The sequence below is a fragment of the Salmo salar genome, chromosome 04, assembly GCF_965601325.2.
Source record: "Salmo salar chromosome 04, fSalSal1, whole genome shotgun sequence".
Lineage (NCBI taxonomy): Eukaryota > Metazoa > Chordata > Actinopteri > Salmoniformes > Salmonidae > Salmo > Salmo salar.
This window is the reverse complement of record NC_138294.1, coordinates 91,427,968-91,452,172: the sequence shown is the minus strand read 5'-3', so window position 1 is coordinate 91,452,172 and position 24,205 is coordinate 91,427,968. Positions and strand designations below refer to the sequence as shown.

The window sequence follows — 24,205 nt, the reverse complement described above, 5'->3', positions numbered from 1 at the left end:
ATCTGAACGTGAAAATACTGCGCCCTATCCTGAACAGGATTTATTAAGGCTAATATGAAGACGGTGCTGGCTAAGGCTAAAACAGGCAAGATTAGAGAGTATAGGGATATTGTTCTCCACGTCGGCACCAACGATGTTAGGATGAAACAGTCAGAGGTCACCAAGCGCAACATAGCTTCAGTGTGTAAATCAGCTAGAAATATGTGTCGGCATCAAGTAATTGTCTCTGGCCCCCTCCCAGTTAGGGGGAGTGATGAGCTCTACAGCAGAGTCTCACAACTCAATCACTGGTTGAAAACTGTTTTCTGACCCTCCCAAAAGATAGAATTTGTAGATAATTGGCCCTCTCTCTGGGACTCACCCACAAACAGGACCAAGTCTGGCCTGTTGAGGAGTGACGGACTCCATCCTAGCTGGAGGGGTGCTCTCACCTTATCTACGAACATAGACAGGGTTCTAACTCCCCTAGCTCCACAATGAGATAGCCAGCCTGCCAGCTTAGATGAGTCTGCCACTAGCACAGTCAGTGTAGTCAGCTCAGCTATCCCCATTAAGACCGTGTCTGTGCCTCGACCTAGGTCGGGCAAAACTAAACATGGCGGTGTTCGCCTTACCAATCTCACTGGAATAAAGACCTCCTCCATTCCTGCCATTATTGAAAGAGATTGTGATGCCTCACATCTCAAAATGGGGCTACTTAATGTTAGATCCTTCACTTCCATAGCAGTTATAGTCAATGAACTAATCACTGATCACAATCTTGATGTGATTGGCCTGACTGAAACATGGCTTAAGCCTGATGAATTTACTGTGTTAAATGAGGCCTCGCCTCCTGGTTACACTAGTGACCATATCCCCTGCGCATCCCGCAAAGGTGGAGGTGTTGCTAACATTTACGATAGCAAATTTCAATTTACAAAAAAAAAAACAACTGTGTTTCCGTCTTTTGAGCTTCAAGTCATGAAATCTGTGCAGCCTATTCAATCACTTTTATAGCTACTGTTTACAGGCCTCCTGGGCCATATACAGCATTCCTCACTGACTTCCCTGAATTCCTATCGCCACCCCAAACTGGAAGTCTTCCGACTAGCTTGGAAAGACAGTACCTTGCAGTATCGAAGAGCCTTTACTGCTGCTCGATCATCCTATTTTTCCAACTTAATTGAGGAAAATAAGAACAATCCAAAATGTATTTTTGATACTGTCGCAAAGCAAACTAAAAAGCAGCATTCCCCAAGAGAGGATGGCTTTCACTTCAGCAGTGATAAATTCATGAGCAAATTACGGACTCCTCTTTAAATCTGTGTATTCCTCCAAAGCTCCGTTGTCCTGAGTCTGCACAACTCTGCCAGGACCTAGGATCAAGGGAGACACTCAAGATTTTTAGTACTATATCTCTTGACACATTGATGAAAATAATCATGGCCTTTAAACCTTCAAGCTGCATACTGGACCCTATTCCAACTAAACTACTGAAAGAGCTGCTTCAATAATAAAGCCTCTCTTGAAAAAACCAAACCTTGACCCAGAAAATATAAAAAACTATCGGTCTATATCGAATCTCCCATTCCTCTCAAAAATGTAGAAAAGCTGTTGCGCAGCAACTCACTGCCTTCTTGAAGACAAACAATGTATACAAAACGCTTCAGTCTGGTTTTAGACCCCATCATTGCACTGAGACTGCACTTGTGAAGCTGGTAAATGACCTTTTAATGGCGTCAGACCGAGGCTCTGCATCTGTCCTCGTGCTCCAAGACCTTAGTGCTGCTTTTGATACCATCGATCACCACATTCTTTGGAGAGATTGGAAACCCAAATCGGTCTACAACGACAAATTCTGGCCCGCTTTAGATCTTATCCTCTTACATCTAGACGTTCCGCTAGCAGAACACCTGCTCCAATATCCAATGATAGGCGTGGCGTGAATGACAAATTCCTCAAAAATACAAAAACTTCAATTTTTCAAACATATGACTATTTCACAGCATTTTAAAGACAAGACTCTCCTTTATCTAACCACACTGTCCGATTTCAAAAAGGCTTTACATCGAAAGCAAAACATTAGATTATGTCAGCAGAGTACCAAGCCAGAAATAATCAGACACCCATTTTTCAAGCTAGCATATAATGTCACAAAAACCCAGAAGACAGCTAAATGCAGCACTAACCTTTGATGATCTTCATCAGATGACACACCTAGGACATTATGTTATACAATACATGCATGTTTTGTTCAATCAAGTTCATATTTATATCAAAAAACAGCTTTTTACATTAGCATGTGACGTTCAGAACTAGCATACCCCCCGCAAACTTCCGGGGAATTTGCTAACAATTTACTAAATTTCTCACGATAAACGTTTACAAAAAGCATGACAATTATTTTAAGAATTATAGATACAGAACTCCTCTATGCACTCGATATGTCCGATTTTAAAATAGCTTTTTGGTGAAAGCACATTTTGCAATATTCTAAGTACATAGCCCAGCCATCACGGGCTAGCTATTTAGACACCCGGCAAGTTTAGCACTCACCAATATCAGATTTACTATTATAAAAGTTTGATTACCTTTTGTTGTCTTCGTCAGAATGCACTCCCAGGACTGCTACTTCAATAACAAATGTTGGTTTGGTCCAAAATAATCCATCGTTATGTCCGAATAGCGGCGTTTTGTTCGTGCGTCCCAGACACAATCCCGAAATGGTAAATCAGGGTCGCGCGCATGGCGCAATTCGTGACAAAAAAAATCTAAATATTCCATTACCGTACTTCGAAGCATGTCAACCGCTGTTTAAAATCCATTTTTATGCCATTTTTCTCATAAAAAAGCGATAATATTCCGACCGGGAATGTCCATTTAGCTAAACAGAGGAAAGAAAACAAAGCTTTCGGTCGACGCGGGCACGAGCCTGAGTCTCACAGTACTGTACCCAGCCACTACCCAAACGTGCTACTTTGTTTCAGCCAGAGCCTGCAAAGCCACGATTCAGCGTTTTGTCGCCTTCTGAGAGCCTATGGCAGCCGTAGGAAGTGTCACGGGACAGCTAAGATCCTCACTCTTCAATAAACAGAGACAAGAAGAACGACACCTTGTCAGACAGGCCACTTCCTGCCTGAAATCTTCTCAGGTTTTTGCCTGCCATATGAGTTCTGTTATACTCACAGACACCATTCAAACAGTTTTAGAAACTTTAGGGTGTTTTCTATCCAAAGCCAATAATTATGTGCATATTCTCGTTACTGGGCAGGAGTAGTAACCAGATTAAATCGGGTACGTTTTTTATCCAGCCGTGAAAATACTGCCCCCTAGCCATAACAGGTTATCTGTCAGAGAGATATCATTTTGTCTCTGTGGATGGTTTGTCCTCTGACAAATCAACTGTAAATTTCGGTGTTCCTCAAGTTTCCGTTTTAGGACCACTATTGTTTTCACTATATATTTTACCTTTTGGTGATGTCATTCGGAAACATAATGTTAACTTTCACTGCTATGCAGATGACACACAGCTGTACATTTCAATGAAACACAGTGAAGCCCCAAAATTGCCCTACCCGGAAGCCTGTGTTTAAGACATAAGGAAGTGGATGGCTGCAAATGTTCTACCTTTAAACTCGGACAAAACAGAGATGCTAGTTCTAGGTCCCAAGAAACAAAGAGATCTTCTGTTGAATCTGACAATTAATCTTGATGGTTGTACAGTCGTCTCAAATAAAACTGAAGGACCTCTGTGTCACGGTTGTCAAAAGGAGGAGCGGACCAAAGTGCAGCATGTGTGTCGTTCCAGATTTTATTTATACTGGGAAACTATGCAATACATAAATAAACTGAATGACAAAAAACAACAAACCGTGACGCAGAGGTGAAACATACCCAACTCAAAATTAATCTCCCACAAACCCAGGTGGGACAAACACCAACTTAAATATGACCTCCAATTAAGAGACAACGATGACCAGCTGCCTCTAATTGGAGATCATCCCAAACACAGCCCAACATAGAAATACAATACTAGAACAACCAACATAGAAATACAAAACTAGAACATAAGAACATAGAAAAACTAAACTAGAAAACCCCCTGTCATGCCCTGACCTACTCTACCATAGAAAATAACAGCTTACTATGGTCAGGACGTGACAGTATCCCCCCCCCCACCCCCCAAAGGTGCAGACTCCGAATGCAACTAAACAACAACAAACAAAAAACAACAAAAAGGGAGGGTGACAAGTGTCTATGGCGGCTCTGGTGCAGTACACAGAACCTTATCATCCAGCGGATCCTCCAACAGAGGAGGCGGCTCTGGTTCGGGATGTAACCCCCGCTCCGCCCGCTGATCCCTCCGCTTCTGTGCCACCGGACCGTGGATCATCGGAGGAGGAACCGGACTGTAGATCATCGCTGGCGGCTCTGTGCTGCAGGCCGCCGCTGGAGGTTCTGGGCTGTAGGCCGCCGCTGAAGACTCGGGGCTGCAGGCCGTCTCAGGAGGTTCCGGGCTGCAGGCCGTCTCAAGAGGTTCCGGGCTGCAGGCCATCTCAGGAGGTTCCAGGCTGCAGGCCGTCTCAGGAGGTTCCAGACTGGGAACTGTCGCCGGAAGCTCCGCACTGGTAATGACCACTGGAGGCCTGATGCGTGGGGCTGGCACAGGTGGCGCCAGACTGGTAACACACACCTCAGGGCAAGTGCGAGGGCGTACCAGGCTGGATAGACTCACTGGAGGCCGGGTACGTGGGACAGGTACAGGATATACTGGGCCGTGGAGGATCACCGGAGGTCTCGAGCATATAGCTGGCACAACCCGTCCTGGCTGGATGCTTACTTTCGCCCGGCAAATGCGCGGAGCTGGCACAGGACAAATTGGGCTGTGAACACGCAGTGGCGTCACATTGCGCAGCGCATAACACGGTGCTTGCTTCGTCACTCGCTCCCCACTGTAAACACGGGGAGTTTGCTCAGGTCTCCACCCTGACTCTGCCAATCTCCCCGTGTGCCCCCCGCAATTTTTGGGGGGGGGCTGCCTCTCGGGCTTCTGTCGTTGCCGTGACTCCCTCGCTGCCTCCACCTGCTTCCCGGGCAGGCTGTTGTATCTCTCCAACACCTGCTCCCAAGTCCAGTCTATCCTTTCCTCCAACTCCTCCAGCGGCCAGGATGCCATCTCCTCCCGGGCACGCTGCTTAATCCAGTCCTCCTGACCACGCTGCTTGGTCCTTTGGTGGTGGGAGATTCTGTCACGGTTGTCGTAGGAATGAGCGGACCAAAGTGCAGCGTGTGTGTTGTTCCACATTTTATTTATATTGGGAAACTATGCAATACATAAATAAACTGAATGACAAAAAACAACAAACCGTGACGCAGAGGTGAAACATACACAACTCAAAATTAATCTCCCACAAACCCAGGTGGGACAAACACCAACTTAAATATGACCTTCAATTAGAGACAACGATGACCAGCTGCCTCTAATTGGAGATTATCCCAAACACAGCCCAACATAGAAATACAATACTAGAACAACCCAACATAGAAATACAAAACTAGAACATAACAACATGACCTATTCTACCATAGAAAATAACAGCTTACTATGGTCAGGACGTGACACTCTGCGTTACTCTGGACCCTGATCTCTCTTTAGACGAACATATCAAGACTGTTTCAAGGACAGCTTTTTTCCCTCAATGTAACATTGCAAAAATCTGAAACTTTCTTTCCAAAAATGCTGCAAATTTTTTTTGCCATGCTTTTGTCACTTCTAGGTGAGTGTTTGACTCAGCTGAGTCTTTGTCCCAGGTGAGTGTTTGACCCAGGTGAGTGTTTGACCCAGGTGAGTGTTTGACCCAGGTGACTCTTTGTCCCAGGTGAGTGTTTGACCCAGGTGAGTGTTTGACTCAGGTGACTCTTTGTCCCAGGTGAGTGTTTGACCCAGGTGAGTGTTTGACCGGGCCGCCCAGGTGAGTGTTTGACCCAGCGGTGGCCCGGTGGGGCCCGGTGGTGTGCCCGGTGGGCTGCCAGGTGGGTGTTTGTCCCAGGTGTGTCCATCCCTGTGGGGGGTGAAATGCTACTACAGATGTAGGATATTAATTTAATCCAGTCTCCTACAACAGGGAAATAATCCTCCAGCAGAAGGAAATGTGAATTATTAGACGGATGATTTGATCAAATGAAGATCCTAAATCTGGACATGGACAGCTGTATGTTAACCCACCCCTCCATAATGACTTCACCATAGAGATCCTATTATTCGATTCTATAGTTATACGTTATTATTCGTGTCGTTAACTAATATAATGTAGGCTATTGTAAAACTAACATAATGTAGCCTATTGTAGACCGAACATTATACATTATTATACGTGTCGTTAGCTGTTTCAGTGCTTCCCAAAGGGTCAACAACATTTAGGTTTTTGTCCTGATTCATCTAATCAAAGGCTTGATGATGAGTTGATTAGCTGAATCAGGTGTGTTAGTGCAGTAACTAAAATGTGCATCCCTTTGGGTCCCCAGGACCAGGATTGGGAACCAGTGATGTAACTCTATGTGTTCTACTAATGACCAGCAGGTAAAGATGAGACAGTATATAAGCCTGTTGTCTCTGCCCAGGTACTCACACTAGACCTGGGCTGTCAGGTTCAGCATATCACCTGAGGAGGTGGGTTCAACTTTACATTTACATGATAAAAAGTGGCTTTAGTAGTTGATGGAGATGTTGACATTCTGGTATTTAGTTTGACGTCTGAAGTGAGTGGTTTAACTCTTTTTGAGCAACTGGTATCGAATGCGGTAACATTGAATACATAAAAACAATTGAAATATAATATTAATTTATACATTTTTGTAAATTATTTGTAATGAACCTTTTTGATGAGCTTGGACCATTCCTTTTGCACTAACGATGCTTCAATTGTATTTTTGTCAACAGGTGAATTAATGTACAGTTTTGAATATATCTTTATTTGTAATAATGTATTCATGGTTATGTATTCCCACAGATTATCACCAGCCAGAGGGAGACTTTAACACCTCCAGTCAGGATGAGTTTCCTGACCTCTGACCCTAACCAGACAGACATCAACACCATCATCCGACCCCCTTACTTCTTCATCAGTGGTTTCATAGACATCCCCTACATGAAGTACTACTACTTCTTCCTCTGCTTTGTTTACATCATCTCTCTGGTAAGGCCGTAGCTCTGGTCCAAGGTGTTACTAACTAGCTCTGGTCCAGGGTGTTACTAACTAGCTCAGGTCCAGGGTGTTACTAACGAGTTATGGTCCGAGGTGTTACAACTAGCTCTGGTCCAGTGTGTTACTAACTAGCTCTGGTCCCGGGTGTTACTATCTAGCTCTGGTCCGAGGTGTTACTAACTAGCTCTGGTCCAGGGTGTTACTAACTAGCTCTGGTCCAGGGTGTTACTAACTAGCTCTGGTCCAGGGTGTTACTAACGAGTTATGGTCCGAGGTGTTACAACTAGCTCTGGTCCAGTGTGTTACTAACTAGCTCTGGTCCCGGGTGTTACTATCTAGCTCTGGTCCGAGGAGTTACTAACTAGCTCTGGTCCAGGGTGTTACTAACTAGCTCTGGTCCAGGGTGTTACTAACGAGTTATGGTCCGAGGTGTTACAACTAGCTCTGGTCCAGTGTGTTACTAACTAGCTCTGGTCCCGGGTGTTACTATCTAGCTCTGGTCCGAGGAGTTACTAACTAGCTCTGGTCCAGGGTGTTACTAACTAGCTCTGGTCCATGGGGCTTACTACCTAGCTCTGGTCCGGGGTGTTGCAAACTAGCTCTGGTCCAGGGTGTTACATGCGGTTAGCGTCAGCCAGTTGGTCCAGGTGATAAACTATAAAGTTGTTCACTTTCCTATAGAACACAAAACCTAATACTGAACTATGTGGTGACATAGAGCACCACCCATAGTCAATAGCCTGATGAATGTACCTGTATATCCATGTTGGGTCATTTCTGCTCTCTCTCTCTCTCTGTGTGTGTGTGTGTGTGTGTGTGTGCGTGTGTGTGTGTGTGTGTGTGTGTGTGTGTGTGTGTGTGTGTGTGTGTGTGTGTGTGTGTGTGTGTATGTGCGTTGGGTCTAGGTGGCCAACACCTTCGTCATGACTGGTATCTACTTGGACCGCAGTCTCCACAGGTAATCTGCCCTCTTTAATCTCATTAACACAATACAGTGTAAAACTTCCTTTGTTGGACATTCTATCGTTTTGAAGTCCCAGTTCCCCTGGACTTCACAGACACGTGTGGGAGCCTGCCCTGCTCCCCGATCTCCGTTACATGACTTAAAATATATTTATGTTCTAACCTTACAGCCCCAAGTACATTGCTGTGTTCAACCTGGCCTTCACAGACGTGTGTGAAAGCACGGCCCTGGTTCCCAAGCTGCTGGACATGTTCCTGTTCAGCAGACAGCTCATCTCCTACGACCAGTGTCTCACTAGCCTCTTCTTCGTCTTCCTCTTCATCACCATGCAGTCCTTCAACCTCACCATCCTCTCCTATGACAGACTGGTGGCCATCTGCTGCCCGCTCAGGTCTCAGATAATACATCAAATGATTAACTAAATTAAAATAACATTCAGAAAGATTATGTTATTTGACCCTTCTGGGATAAATTTTTTTTTTTTAATTGAATAATTTGATTTATTTGACAATTTATTCAAATGTATTTATTAAATGTATTATATAAAAAATTACGATTTAACATGGTTGCACTGCAGCTAAAATCATATATAAGGATATAGTTACCTGGCAGGGGAGACACCTTGATCACAAAGGAGGTTTACCCAGGGTGAGGCTCGGCAAATGCACTCTGGTCGTGCTGACCCCTGCAAGTTCCCCAAAATGTGGGAATCCCGACTGAATAATTATAAAATAATAATAATCAACCATTGACGACAATAACAAGATAAAGTTGAACAGCTTTTTCCCCACAGAGATCCTATTAAATGACCAGAGGGGCTTGTGTCATCAACTCACACAGTTCCATTGTAATGTTCTTTCCAGGTACCACATGATGGTCACTCACAAGTCCATGCTCCAGCTGACGGGCGCCGCCTGGACGTTTGCTGTGTTGATGCTGTTGATCTCTGTGTGTCTCATCACCCGGCTCTCTTTCTGTAGGTTAGTATGTATTGTGTTGTAGTGCAACGACTCCACTACAAAAGCATAGCTTCTGTGAATTATATCTTTATCTGTAAAATCACATCAAACTATTGGTTTAAGTGCATTTCAAATTTTACTTTTACAGTAAACCAATTTAAAAAAAGGAGATAAACAAACAGAATGTTATGTTGTCGTTGTCATCAGTCAGGTTGTTGTAAAAGTTGATGGCTCAATGTTGTCATGAACTCAGTTCCTCTTGAATGAGATACTAATTCCAACAGATAAGGCGGTGAACCTGTAGCCGAAAACATTACGGGTTCGAAGCCCTGGCCAGGCGATGGAGAAAAAAATGAACAGAAGATATATTTCTGTTGTTCGCTCTAATATCTGGGTAATAATAAAATGTTGTATAATTTATTGTATTGTAGGTCTCTGGTGATCGACAGCTACCTCTGTGACCACGGTCCCCTGTTCCGTCTGGCGGCCCCCTGTTCTAATGTGGTCCCTAATCAGATGATGGCGTATCTCAACCCCTGTATAGTTCTCTATCTCCCCATGGTCTTCATCATATCCTCTTACATCTGTATAACACACGCCCTGTTCACCATCACACTGCCCCAGGACAGGTGAGAAGTAATACTGACTGGAATAAGTAAGTCAAGTCAAGTCAGTAAGTAGACTTGTCCAAAGCCAGAACGGCCCATATGCTGATTGGTGTGAGGCCTCAGAAATATGTTTTTAGAGTGATGGACTTGTTACAAGAATGATACATGCTGGGAAATATTGACAATGCAGTTCAACTGGATAGATAATCACATACTGTACTGACACATGTTCTCTCTCTCTCTCTCTCTCTCTCTCTCTCTCCTCTCTCTCTCTCTCTCTCTCTCTCTCTCTCTCTCTCTCTCTCTCTCTCTCTCTCTCTCTCTCTCTCTCTCTCTCTCTCTCTCCCCCAGACTCAGAGCCATAAAGACATGTACCTCACACCTAATACTGGTGTCCATATTCTACCTGCCTGTTATTTTAACATACGTCCTCCAATCCCTCATACCAACCAACGCCCGGATCATCAACCTCTCCCTGACCTCGATACTGCCACCAATGCTCAACCCCATCATATATGTTCTGAAGACGGAGGAGTTTAAGGTATCGGTTAAGAAGCTGCTCAGAAGAGGGACCGTGAGAGCTGTGTCGCGGGTCAAACCAACATGAAGTACTTTAATTATTTCTCTTAAAATGTATATATTTACAGTGCCTTCAGAAAGTATTCATTCCTAAACAGCCATTTTTCAAGTCTTGCCATAGATTTTCAAGCCGATTTAAGTCAAAACTGTAACTAAGCCACTCAGGAACATTCAATGTCATCTTGGTGAGCAACGCCAGTGTATATTTGATCTTATGCTTTAGGGTTTTGTCCTATTGAAAGGTGAATTTGTCTCCCAGTGTCTGTTGGAAATCCGATAGTTTTACTTTAGTGCCTTATTGAAAACAGGATGTATGTTTGGGTATATTTGTATTCTGTACAGGCTTCCTTCTTTTCACTGTCATTTAGATTAGTATTGCGGAGTAATTAGACAGGTGTTGAGCCATCCTCCGTTTTCTCCTATTACAGCCATTAAAATCTGCAACTGTTTTAAAGTCACCATTGGTTTAATGGTGAAATTCCTGAGCGGTTTCCTTCCTCTCCAGCAACTGAGTTAGGAAGGACACCTGTATCTTTGTAGTGACTGGGTGTATTGATACACCATCCAAAGTGAAATTAATTACTTCACTATGCTCAAAGGGATATTCAATGTCTGCTTTTAAAAAAATATATATATATATTTTACCCATCAACTAATAGGTGGCCTTTTTGCGAGGCATTGGAAAACCTCCTTGGCCTTAGTGGTTGAATCTGTGTTTGAAATGCACTGCTCGACTGAGGGACCTTACAGCGTGGGTACAGAGATTTGGTATTACTATCATTCCAATTTGACATTATGGGGTCTTGTGTGTGAAGGCCAGTGACACAAAATCTGAATGTAATCCATTTTAAATTCAGGCTTTAACACAACAAAATGTGGACTAATTCAAGAGGTGTGAACACTATCTGAAGGCACTGTATATTATGTCTACGAGCCTTTATAGACATTCCAAAAAATAACAAATATCAGCGTGATATCATGATTTAATGTATTTAATGTATATTTAGATATACTTATATTTAGAAGTACTTGAAGTGTCTTGTTTATTTATATATGTCTCTTTCGCTATCTCGGTTGCTACCTCTATATGTTTTGTTTTTTGATTGGAAGAAAACTACGTGTAACTACAGTGTATCTGGCATAGTGAATGATTGTATTGTTGCTTCACTCAATGAAGCGAAGTGGTACGAACAAACAAATAAAGTACAATATTTACACGATGTGTTTAAGAGCTGCTGAACTCATCGATTCTACATATGTTTTTCTGCTGCTCCTTAAGAACGGTAGCAACAACATAGTCACTCTCTTCAATCTTTAATTTATTTTCAATTAATTAAATATTGAGGAAGTGGTTTGCCAAGGAGGTCTTTGTCGCTCTTAATTTTACATCTACATCATCAACAAAGCTGTCAAACTATCGTAAATAAATCACAAGCTGCTACACACTAGCTAGCTAAGTTCCATCTCTGTGTTTGTCAATAATGCTAGCTAGTACTAGTAGCTAGCGTGCACATTGAGCCGGCAAGCCACGTTAGCTAAATTGGCTTATCAAATCACTGGTGCTTTGGTAGCGTTTTGTTTTTACAACTTTCTCACTATCTATTACCAGAGTCTGTCAGTGTTTCATGGGGACTAATGTTACTAAACAGTGTAGCAGCAGGAACAAAGACCCATCGTCTCAAGTCTCATTTTGACCCAAAACATGCAGACTGGAGTGATCCCTAACAAACACATCGGCAAGTGGCCACTCCATGTACGGCCTAGGGGCCAAGTGTTCTTTCATCATAACATTGGTGTTATGTTGTCTTATGTTAACAAGTCCGAGGCGCAGTGTGATGGGCAGGTCCGTCTCACTGTCTGAAGGTTCCCTGCTATGATTGGATAGAGCGCAATCAGCGCAGCTGTTTCTCCGTGCATGACAATTCTCCCTAGGCATTATAATCCTGTGGTAATGGGCATGATTGTAATCTAAACCCAACCCTCATGTAAATCGCCACGACCTCAGTTAAACAAATCTTTAAAATCTCTGTTTCGGGAATTAACTGACAATTTTAACAAAAATTATCCTACTTAAAAGTTTTTAGTCAATTTTAGCACTGGAATGATTTTCTTACTCCCTTTTAAGCGTTTACAGAAAATGTCATAGTTAAAAAAATCCTTCATAAAACCCATTTATTTATAATCAGCAGTTGTCAAAAACTACTTTTACAGTAACCCGGCCTAGACCCCAAAGAACAAGCAGAAACAGGAACACAGTGGCCCGTAACAACTCCCTAGGCCTAGAACTAAAAAACCTATAGAGATATCAGGCTCTGAATGGAGGCCCAGGGTGGTTGTTTGGCAGTGTATCATACTATAATAACATTAAACATATTCTTTACGTCCGTACAGCCACATGCTACCAATAAACTACTCTATTAGTTGTTGGGGGTGGCAGGTAGCCTAGTGGTTAGAGCGTTGGACTAGTAACCGAAAGGTTGCTGGATCGAATCCCTGAGCTGACAAGGTAAAAAAATCGGTCATTCTGCCTCTAAACAAGGCAGTTAACCCACTGTTCCCCAGTAGGCTTTTGTTGAAAATAAGAATTTGTTCTTAACTGATTTGCCTTGTAAAATCAAAAATATATTCTCCTTCTGGTCCATCTCCCTTCAACAGACTACAGACAGAAATTAGTTGCTAGTTAAATCTGGTACAACACATCTGTTTTTGTTGTACATTGTCCCTGCTGAAATAAACCTAATAATCAGGAAAAACTAAAAACTCTTTCAAATACTGTCGATGGTGCAAAATGTCTGTCCTCATTTTAAAGAGATTTTGCCGGTACTTTTGTGTAATTTTTATACAGTAGTTCAGAAAGTAGTGCTCATGAGCCAAAAGTGGTCCCCTAAAATTGCGCACTATGTCACATATGTGCAGATATATGCACCACGTCATTGGTCTTTCTCTCTCTGCTCTGCTGTGGGTGTATCATGTACCTTTTGTAAGCTGTCACTCATATGGAGAGTAGATGAAGCTCATTGGTTGAACTCCAATTGCTAGGGGGCTGGCCCAAGTGGGGGGAAATATAGACAAAATGGAACAGCACAGCTTCAAGAAAACATTTGCTTTCAAACTAGGGCCTGGGTGGCTAACTGAGGTAAGACAGTAATTCTGCCCATATATTATGCATGTATGAACTACACATTGACACATCCAGCCCAAAATGTGAGATTAAAAAAATACTTAGTAATCGCCAAAGTTCCGGAGCATGTCTTTAAGGACCAGCTCAAGGCTGTTGTTCAGAAAAGGAGCTCTATTAATTCAGTACTCATATCCTCCTGATCTGACGACACCTGTACATAGCTTTGTTTGTCCTCTGTGTCCTATGTTCTCTGTGTTTTGGATTGCTTTCATTATTATTACTATGAGTTATCTTGATGATTCCATAAACTGAACAATGACGTCATTCTAAGCACATTCCTTACAGTTCTAGGGCTTACCCGTGTTATTCATGTGAGTGGTTGGCCCAGGTTTTGTGTTTGGCCCAGGTGAGTTTCTGACTCAGGTGAGTCTTTGGTCCAGGTTTTGTTTTTGGTCCAGGTGAGTCTTTGGGCCAGGTGAGTCTTTGGCACAAGTGAACCCTTGGCTAAGGTGAGTCTTGGCCCAGGTGTTTCCATCCCTGTGGGGGAGAGATGCCACTACAGATGTAGGATTCTAATTTGAGCTAGTCTCCTACAGCAGGAAAATCATTTTGTGAATTATAATATAACTAATGGATTTTTTTTTGATGCAGTTGATACATTTTTTTCAGGGAAAATCAAGTATGAAATATGAATTTGAAAATGTCAAACTTTAGAAGCCTTTTTTTAAAAACTCAAATACACTACAAGTTTTACATTTCCTGCGTTGCAGGTAAGGTCTCCTCCAACAGGGTGAACAAATGAAGATCCTAAATCTGGACATGGACAGCTGTATGTTAACCCACCCCTCCATGATGACTTCACCATAGAGATCCTATTATTAGGTTCTATAGTTATACATTATTATTCATGTCATTCAGTGTTTCAGTGCTTCCCAAAGGGTCAACAACATTTAGGTTTTTGTCCTGATTCATCTAATCAAAAGGCTTGATGATGAGTTGATTAGCTGAATCAGGTGTGTTAGTGCAGTAACTAAAATGTGCATCCCTTTGGGTCCCCAGGACCAGGATTGGGAACCAGTGATGTAACTCTATGTGTTCTACTAATGACCAGCAGGTAAAGATGATACAGTATATAAGCCTGTTGTCTCTGCCCAGGTACTCACACTAGACCTGGTCGGTCAGGTTCAGCATATCACCTGAGGAGGTGGGTTCAACTTTACATTTACATGATAAACAGTAGCTTTAGTAGTTGATGGAGATGTTGACATTCTGGTATTTAGTTTGATGTCTGACGTTGGGGAGTATTTATTCTAGCCGTGTATAAAATGCATGAATTTAGTCTAATGTATTTTGTTTTACGCTTCTTCTCCCACTTCTTTATCTTGAAAATGATGCTTTGAATAATTAGTTAGGTTCCATTTATTTTACTATTTGAATAATGACAAGTAACTTGTTGATGATGAAGATGATGCTACTGTCTTCCTCGGTGTTGTCAGTTGTGTCAGCAGCAGACACAGCCAGCAGCATCACAGTATGAAGAGGAATCACAAGGGATTTTTTTGGCTTGTTGATTCAAGATCTTGCTGGCTGAAGCTTACTATTGTATCAAAAGTGTTATGCTACGTTTTGTAAAATGAAAAATGCCTTAAAATAAATTTGCGTTTATTAATTTACTTGTCTTTTGTAGTCATAACTTGTTAAGTTGTTGTATTCTTTTATTTACACTCGTTCATCTCTCTCAGGATCTTGTTATAGGGAGTTATTTTACTACGACACCATCTGCACATTCTTCTTTCATTGTTCTCTCTGCATGTTCCTGCAAACAGACCAAGTTAAGACAGCAGACCAGGAGTGTATCTTAACCATTCATCCATCCTGATTCCTGCAGCATGGCTCACGAGCAGTCAGCCCTCGTCTCTTCCAATGCCACATTCGTCCGTCCGTCATATTTCTACATTAATGGTTTCGAGAACATCCCTCACATCAAATACTACTATGTGTTCTTGTGTCTGGTCTATGCCGTGACAGTCCTGGCTAACTCCTTCATCATGGCAGTTATCTACCTGGCCAGGAACCTCCACACGGCCAAGTATGTTGTTAGCTCCAACAACAAGGTTTGGTCAAGAGTATTCTAATATCACATACATCTTTGCATGAATGTGGTAGATTTTCTAAACAAAGGGACCAGTGATGCTATCTTAGCAACGCTGTTGGTCCCATCAATCTGTTTACTTTCGAAAGCTTGAGCATCGCACATGAATATGACATTTTCCTAACCCCCCCCCCCCTTCTTTAACCTAGGTACGTCGTAGTCTTCAACCTGGCTGTGACAGACCTGTGTGGGAGCACGGCTCTCATCCCTAAGCTCATAGAGACCTTTCTGTTTGAGAAGCAGTACATCTCCTACGAGGCCTGTCTCAGCAGCATGTTCTTTGTCTATGTCTTTATGACTATGCAGTCTCTCTCTCTCCTCACCCTGGCCTACGACAGGTTCGTTGCCATCGTCTTTCCTCTCAGGTAAGCATAAATGTAAAATGTTCAAAAAGATGTAAAGCTTTCTTAATTTTTTAAAATTATTTCTTAAATATTATTTTTATCATTGGCGCTAGCAATGACAGGGTTGTGAGTTCGATTCCCGCTGGGGCCACCCATCACTGTCACAAGTTGCTTCGGCTAAAAGCTTCTGCCAAATCACATATATTATTTAATTTTTCTTCTCTCAGGTACCATGTTATTGTGACCAAAACGGCCATGGTGGTGATCATAGCAGTACTGTGGCTGTTCACGCTGGCTTTGATATCTTTCACTGTTAGCCTCATAACTCACCTCTCCTTCTGTGGCTCTCTGGTGATAAAGAGCTTCTTCTGCGACCACGGACCCACCTATGCACTGTCCTGCAACAACAACTCTCTCAACAACATCATGGCTTGGGTATGTTTCCTGGTGGTATTATGTATCCCCATCATACTGATAGTCCTCACGTATGTCTGCATTGCAATCGCGTTGATCAGGATTGCCACAGGGGCGGAGAGGGTTAAAGCCATGAGAACATGCACCTCTCACCTAATTCTGGTGGCCATCTTCTATCTGCCCATGGTGGGTAATAACATAGCTGCAGTAGTCAGCTACATACATCCTAACGCCAGGATCATCAACAACTCATTGACCCAGACCATGCCTGCTATGTTGAACCCTATCATATACTCACTGAGGACAGAGGAGGTCGTGGACTCAGTCAGAAAGCTTTACAAAAGGAGCAAGGGGAACTCAACACAGAATAAGAAGTTGACTTGTCACAAAACAAACCAAATAAATGACTTAAGTGTGTAAATAGTTTCTAGTCTGAAAATATATCTCATTTACATTTACATTTTTTCCCCTCCTTTCAATCCTAGTCTCATTTTAATGTGGCTGTGATTGATGAGTTTCCATCAACTTACTCAGAGGAAAACTAGGGTTATACTCCTGTGGCTAAGGGTTATACTACCACCTTGTGGCTAAAGTCTAACATGTGGTACTGTAAACAAAAGGCCCAGTGTTGAACTACACAAGGTTGAATGTGATGCAAGTAAAAAAGTTTAAAAAAATAAAACGAAGAAAACCAATGATGGTGATATATATATAGTTTAATAATGTCAAAATGAATACAAGCACATTTAAATGTGCCCGTTAACTCTGCCACTACAGGAACTGAACTCTCTCTCTCTCTAGGGCAAGCACACACCCATTCACCCTTTAACCAATGAATTACAAGCTGTGAATGAAATGTGAATGTTGTAGCGTTTCAACACACACACACACACACACACACAGCCCTAAACCACATGACTGATTTAGAGAAGAGATTCCTCAGTTATTAATCTTGATGTATCAGGAGAGGGAAAACAGTCTGAGAGAGAAGGTTCTGCTGTCATACCAAATACTGTGACAAGCAGAGTGATGGTATGGTGTTTTAATGTTGTCTTTTCCAACAACTTGTTGAGTTGAGACACATCTATAGCTTTATGTGTAATCTTGTGACCCACCAGTTACACAAAACCAGTGATCCAGCATGTACCCAGTCAGCATGTACCCAGTCTTGGGCTGTGGCCCAAAAACGATCAGTTGCGATCCACCATTTGGGAAGGACTGTTTTAGACACACGCATAACCAATTATAATGTCAGTGGCAAAACTAAACCGTTGATATCTCAGTTATCAGTCCAGATACGTAATGAAAACACCACCAAACCACTCTCTCTCTCTTCTAAGTCGATTCTGTAGACGGCCTCTGCTTCATCAGCTGTTCCTTCCGGCTTTTCTGGAAGGTCATCATGCAGTCTTTGAAGGTCTGGACCTGGCTCTGGCACTTCCTCCAGTCCTGGTGCTCGGCCATGCACTCCTGGACTGCGTAGTGCAGCTCCCCACATCCTGTCCTGCTGATCATCTGCTCTACTGGGTCCTCCTCGTCCTGGTCCTCGCTGGGGCGACCACTCCGGTCGTGGGGGGAAGGGGAGGCCATTACCTAAGGCAGCTCTGTCTGAGAGGGAGGAGGGGATAGAGCATAGAGGGGAAAAGGGATTTAGAGACAAAGGCTGTCTTGAAAGAGATCAGGGGTGTATTTACTAGGAACCAAAGTCAAATCGTATTTGTCACATACACGTGTTTATCAGATGGAACGAACAGGGGATGGACCTAACTGAATTTGCGCAATAGACAGTAGTGAAAACACACCAGCACATCATGACAGATCTAGCGCAAAAATAATACTTCAATATTACCAAAACAATACAATATATAATCAAAAACAATATCACGATAATTAACAATTGATTCCCCCCCCCCCAGCTTCACTGGTAAACAAGCGCTGTAACATGGAATTATGTGTGGGAACACTAACCCTGTGCCTGTAAAGACGTGTAGTAATTGATTTGTATTATTTCTCACTGATATGAAAGACAAGTTCCTTATGTTTCCAAACCCCCGGTCAGAAGAGATCGTGAAAATAGGCGCTGAAGAAGTTTGCGTCTGTGATTGGGGTAACGTTACGTCATGGCTAGCTTTTGGTCTGTACCCCTCTGTTAAATACGCATTTCGTAGTCAAAAAAATACTCAAAAGTCGTCGTTTCTCCAAAATACGAAAGACAGGACAGTTTACACAACCAGAGAAAAGTTCGTCATCACACGAGTCACATCTATACTTTGGTGAGTAACGAAAGTATATTGAAGCAAATCACTAAACAAATCGGAAATCTAATGTTAGCTTAAAAAAAGATCACAAGCAACAGCCAATATTAGCATCAAGTTAAACGTTCAGATATCATTCATTCAGACATATTATAATCGTCGTCTCTCTTGAAAGCAGTAGCTGGAATGTATATCCTAGAGTTGAATACTTTCACATTACCCCCCCCCGTGGATTTCATAACATGGAGGACGTCTTTACAGAATGGAACGGAAGGGGTTACATTTAAATGTGCACGGCCTACTTAGGACGAGCATAATTTATGTTCCGCGTAGTAGGCCTACCTCCTGCTCACTAGACCTACACTGTGTTTCGTTTGTGGAAATAAATAAATTAACTTTGCTAAATATAAATGATATATTTTATTTCCCAGTGTGAAAAAAACATGCATTTGTCATATTCTGAGGTATTTCTCAAGTACAGTGTGAAATATAGGCCTATAAGCACTTGAGGGCAGTGAAGTACAATCTAAAATGTTCTTCTCAACTAAAATCCATTAACACAATGTAAAGCAAAGTAGTTCAATAAGAATTATTCTGTTCCAGTCCCTGTACTCAGAAACACAAGTTTAAAAACATAATGTTGTTACATGCAAGAAGCTAAATAAATGTGTTGTTTAAAAAAATATAGGATTGTCTGCCAGGAAGAACTGACAATATTATTAGCTCTATTCGGCAGGTAGCCTAGTGGTTAGAGTGTAGAGGCGGCAGGTAGCCTAGTGGTTAGAGTGTAGGGGGGGCAGGTAGCCTAGTGGTTAGAGTGTAGTGGGGGGGCAGGTAGTCTAGTGGTTAGAGTGTAGGGGGGGTAGGTAGCCTAGTGGTTAGAGTGTAGTCGGGGGGTAGGTAGTCTAGTGGTTAGAGTGTAGGGGGGGGGGTGGTAGTCTAGTGGTTAGAGTGTAGGGGGGGTAGGTAGCCTAGTGGTTAGAGTGTAGGGGGGGCAGGTAGCCTAGTGGTTAGAGTGATGGGCGGCAGGTAGTCTAGTGGTTAGAGTGTAGGGGGGGAAGGTAGTCTAGTGGTTAGAGTGTAGGGGGGGCAGGTAGCCTAGTGGTTAGAGTGTAGGGGGGGGCAGGTAGCCTAGTGGTTAGAGTGATGGGGCGGCAGGTAGTCTAGTGGTTAGAGTGTAGGGGGGGCAGGTAGTCTAGTGGTTAGAGTGTAGGGGGGGCAGGTAGCCTAGTGGTTAGAGTATAGGGGGGGCAGGTAGTCTAGTGGTTAGAGTGTAGAGGGGGCAGGTAGCCTAGTGGTTAGAGTGTAGAGGCGGCAGGTAGCCTAGTGGTTAGAGTGTAGGGGAGGCAGGTAGTCTAGTGGTTAGAGTGTAGAGGGGGCAGGGGGCAGGTAGCCTAGTGGTTAGAGTGTAGAGGCGGCAGGTACCCTCCACAGCCACGTGTACGGGAAACCAGCAAAAGCTTACCACCACTCCCATCCTCTCCAATACCATTAGTAGCGCCATCATCTCCACAAACAAGTCTCCCCTATCCGACCTGCCCGTCTTCACACTACTCAACACTGCAGCCGAATCAGAACAGATCACCGCTCTGAGTGGTTTCACCTCCTTCACCCATCTCAAACCTATAATCATGGCCATCAACTCGGCCGCATACATAATCAGTTAACCGCTAACATACTCTAACATTGAAATCTGGGATATACACCCCTGCCCCCACCCTACCACTGACTGGATCCTTTCAACCTCTATATATCCTTAAAAACAAATAAAATATATATATATATATATAATATATAACTTCCGAATTCAACTGTATATATATATATATATATATATATATATATATATATATATATATATATATATATATATATATACAGTTGAATTCGGAAGTTTACATGCACCTTAGCTAAATACATTTAAACTCAGTTTTTCACAATTCCTGACATTTAATCCTAGTAAAAATTCCCTGTTTTAGGTCAGCTAGGATCACCACTTTATTTTAAGAATGTGAAATGTATAGTAGAAATAATTATTTATTTCAGCTTTTATTTCTTTCATCACATTCCCAGTAGGTCAGAAGTTTACATACACTCAATTAGTATTTGGTAGCATTGCCTTTAAATTGTTTAACTTTGGTTCCACAAGCTTCCCACAATAAGTTGGGTACATTTTGGCCCATTCCTCCTGACAGAGCTGGTGTAACTGAGTCAGATTTATAGGCCTCCTTGCTCGCACACACTTTTCCAGTTCTGCCCACAAATCTTCTATAGGATTGAGGTCAGGTATTTGTAATAGCCACTCCAATATCTTGACTTTGTTGTCCTTAAGTCGTTTTGCCACAACTTTGGTAGTATGCTTGGGGTCATTGTGTCACATTCTTCTTCGTCAGACGATGAAGAAAAATCATTGTCGGACCAAAACGCAGCGGGATCATGTGTACTCATCTTCTTTATTTAGGAAAAGAAGGGAAACCAAAATTAACACGTACACAAAACACATAACAGGCTGGTAAGACAACTAAGCTATACCTAGCACAATCTCCCACAAACTCCAAACACATACCTAATTATAGGACTCTCAATCAGAGGCAACTAGGAAACACCTGCCTCCAATTGAGAGTCCAACACCCAATACCTAAACATAGAAATACTAAACTAGAAAGAACATAGAAATACAAAAACATAGAACATAACCCAAAACCCGGAAATAATAAATCAAACACCCTTCTAAACAAACCACCACCCCGAACCACATAAAACAAATACCCTCTGCCACGTCCTGACCAAACTACAATACAAATAACCCCTATTACTGGTCAGGACGTGGCACATTGTTCATATGGAAGACCCATTTGTGACCAAGCTTTAACTTCCTGACTGATGTCTTGAGATGTTGCTTCAATATATCTACATAGTTTGATGATGCCATCTATTTTGTGAAATGCACCAGTCCCTCCTGCAGCAAAGCACCCCCACAACATGATGCTGCCACCCCCGTGCTTCACAGTTGGGATGGTGTTCTTCGGCTTGTAAGACTCCCCCTTTTTTACTTCAAGCATAACGATGGTCATTATGGCCAAACAGTTCTATTTTTGTTCCATCAGACCAGAGGACATTTCTCCAAAAAGTACGATCTTTGTCCCCATGTGCAGTTGCAAACCTGGCTTTTTTATGGCGGTTTTGGAGCAGTGGCTTCTTCCATGCTGAGCGGCCTTTCAGCTTATGTCGATATAGGACTCGTTATACTGTGGATATAGACACTTTTGTACCTGTTTCCTCCAGCACCTTCGCAAGGTCCTTTGCTGTTGTTCTGGGATTGATTTGCACTTTATGCACCAAAGTACGTTCATCTCTAGGAGACAGAACGCGTCTCCTTCCTGAGCGGTATGACGGCTGCGTGGTCCCATGGTGTTTATACTTGCGCACTATTGTTTGTACAGATAAATGTGGTACCTTCAGGCATTTGGAAATTGCTCCCAAGGATGAACAAGACTTGTGGAGGTCTACAATTTTTTTCTGAGGTCTTGGCTGATTTCTTTTGATTTTCCCATGATGTCAAGCAAAGAGACACTGAGTTTGAAGGTCGACCTTGAAATACATCCACAGGTACACCTCCAATTGACTCAGGCTAATTGACATCATCTATCAGAAGCTTCTAAAGCCATGACATCATTTTCTGGAATTTTCCAAGCTGTTTAAAGGCACAGTCAATTTAGTGTATGTAAACTTCTGACGCACTGGAATTGTGATACAGTGAATTATAAGTGAAATAATCTGTCTGTAAACAGATAGCGATGTCATGCACAAAGTAGATGTCCTAACCGACTTGCCAAGACTAAAGTTTGTTAGCATGAAATTTGTGCAGTGGTTGAAAAATGAGTTTTAATGACTCCAACCTAAGTGGAAGTAAACTTCCGACTTCAACTGTGTGTATTATATATACTGTATGTATCTCCACACACCGTCTCGCGTCACCACCCCATTCTCTTCTGCCCATCGGTCATGTCCACATGGTTTCGGAAACAGCCACGGAGGAACGTTCCCCAAAATGCCGAGCTTATATCTCTCTCTCTCTCTCTCTCTCTCTCTCTCTCTCTCTCTCTCTCTCTCTCTCTCTCTCTCTCTCTCTCTCTCCCAGTCCATATTCCAGGGGCGGTTTTAGAAGTGGGGGGGACATAACCTGGCAGGTGGTCTGGGGGAGGTCTGGGGGTGGTCTGCGGCTGGTGGTCTGCGGTTGGTGGTCTGCGGGTGGTGGTCTGGGGGTGGTCTGTGGGTGGTGGTCTGGGGATGGTCTGCAGGTGGTCTGGGGGTGATCTGCGGATGGTCTGGTGGTGTTCTGTGGGTGGTCTGCGGTGGGTGGTCTGGGGGTGGTCTGCGGGTGGTCTGGGGGTGGTGGTCTGGGGTGGTGACTGGGGGTGGTCTGCGGGTGGTCTTGGGGTGGTCTGCGGGGGGTGATCTGCGGGTGGTCTGGGGGTGGTCTGCAGGTGGTCTGCAGGTGGTGGTCTGCGGGTGGTCTGCGGGTGGTGGCCTGGGGGCATCTAAAGATAATTTCCTCAATTTCTACACAATCTAATATGACCCATTGCCCTTCTAGTCATCTCTATTTAGAACAACAAAAAGTAAGCAAAAATGCCCACAGTCATCAAGCTAAGTAACAGATCATTATTAAATATGTTTGTGATTGATAAGACTGAAGTAGATCAAAGGTCATTCCAAAATCACTATTGTTTTGCACCTTTAACCAATAGGCGAACAAATGAACTCTTAAAAATATTAAACACAAAGACTTTTGATTGTCTTCATTAAGATTATTTGTATTATTTCCTCTATATCAAATTTCAGCCCGACCGACCAGCCAGCCTGAGCCGCCTGCACGCCCGAACAGTCTAGTCAATAACTCCACTTTTTCCCAACACAATTTCCTTCCCACCTTCTTTTTTTAAAGTAAAAAACAAAAAAAACATACACCTACACATATTTAACACACAGAAACAGCACATCTTCCATATATAGTGTATTCTGAAAGTATTCAAATCCCTTGACTTTTCCCACATTTTGTTGCGTTACAGCATTATTTTTCCTAATCAATCTACACAGAATACCTCATAATTACAAAGCAAAAACAGGCTTTTAGAAAATTTTGCAAATGTATTTCAAATAAAGAAACCTTATTTACATAAATATTCAGACCCTGTGCTATAAGACTCGAAACTGAGCTCATGTGAATCCTGTTTTCATTGATCATCATTGAGATGTTTCTACAACTATGATTGGAGTCCACCTGTGGTAAATTCAATTGTTTGGACATGATTTGGAAAGAAACACACCGGTCTGTATAAGGTCCCACAGTTAACAGTCCATTTCAGATCAAAAACCAAGCAATGAGGTCGAAGGAATTGTCCGAAGAGCTCCGAGACAGGATAGTGTCGAGGCACAGATCTGGGGGAAGGGTACCGAAACAGGGAGGTCAGGGAGGTGACCAAGAACCCGATGGTCACTCTGAAAGAGCTCTAGAGTTCCTCTGTGGAGATGGGAGAACCTTCCAGAAGGACAACCATCTCTGCAGCACATCACCAATCAGGGCTTTATGGTAGAGTGGCCAGAAGTTGCTCCCCTGCCATA

At 42.9% G+C, this 24,205-nt stretch overlaps 3 protein-coding genes and 1 pseudogene across 5 annotated transcripts; 3 read left to right on the top strand and 1 right to left on the bottom strand.

The window, feature by feature from the left end:
- Positions 1-7,031: 7,031 nt before the first annotated feature.
- On the top strand, positions 7,032-10,388 carry LOC106604006 (olfactory receptor 8B8). Its single transcript, XM_082973905.1, has 6 exons — positions 7,032-7,175; positions 8,090-8,142; positions 8,318-8,539; positions 9,012-9,128; positions 9,539-9,736; positions 10,067-10,388. Exons 1-6 carry the CDS (start codon positions 7,032-7,034, stop codon positions 10,320-10,322), a joined length of 990 nt encoding a protein of 329 aa, XP_082830031.1. The 3' UTR covers positions 10,323-10,388.
- Positions 8,746-8,876, top strand: LOC123742619 (uncharacterized; annotated as a pseudogene).
- A 4,916-nt stretch (positions 10,389-15,304) lies between the features above and the next one.
- On the top strand, positions 15,305-16,745 carry or42a4 (odorant receptor, family 42, subfamily A, member 4). The gene is made up of 3 exons (XM_014198331.3): positions 15,305-15,504; positions 15,717-15,932; positions 16,139-16,745. Exons 1-3 carry the CDS (start codon positions 15,305-15,307, stop codon positions 16,743-16,745), a joined length of 1,023 nt encoding a protein of 340 aa, XP_014053806.1.
- A 275-nt stretch (positions 16,746-17,020) lies between these two features.
- Positions 17,021-18,856, bottom strand: coa4 (cytochrome c oxidase assembly factor 4 homolog). Of its 3 annotated transcripts, none has more exons than XM_014198324.3 (2): positions 18,294-18,856; positions 17,021-17,933 (listed from the first exon to the last, which is right to left on the bottom strand). In XM_014198324.3, exon 2 carries the CDS (start codon positions 17,913-17,915, stop codon positions 17,661-17,663), a length of 255 nt encoding a protein of 84 aa, XP_014053799.1. In that variant the 5' UTR covers positions 17,916-17,933; positions 18,294-18,856; the 3' UTR covers positions 17,021-17,660.
- Positions 18,857-24,205: the final 5,349 nt, after the last annotated feature.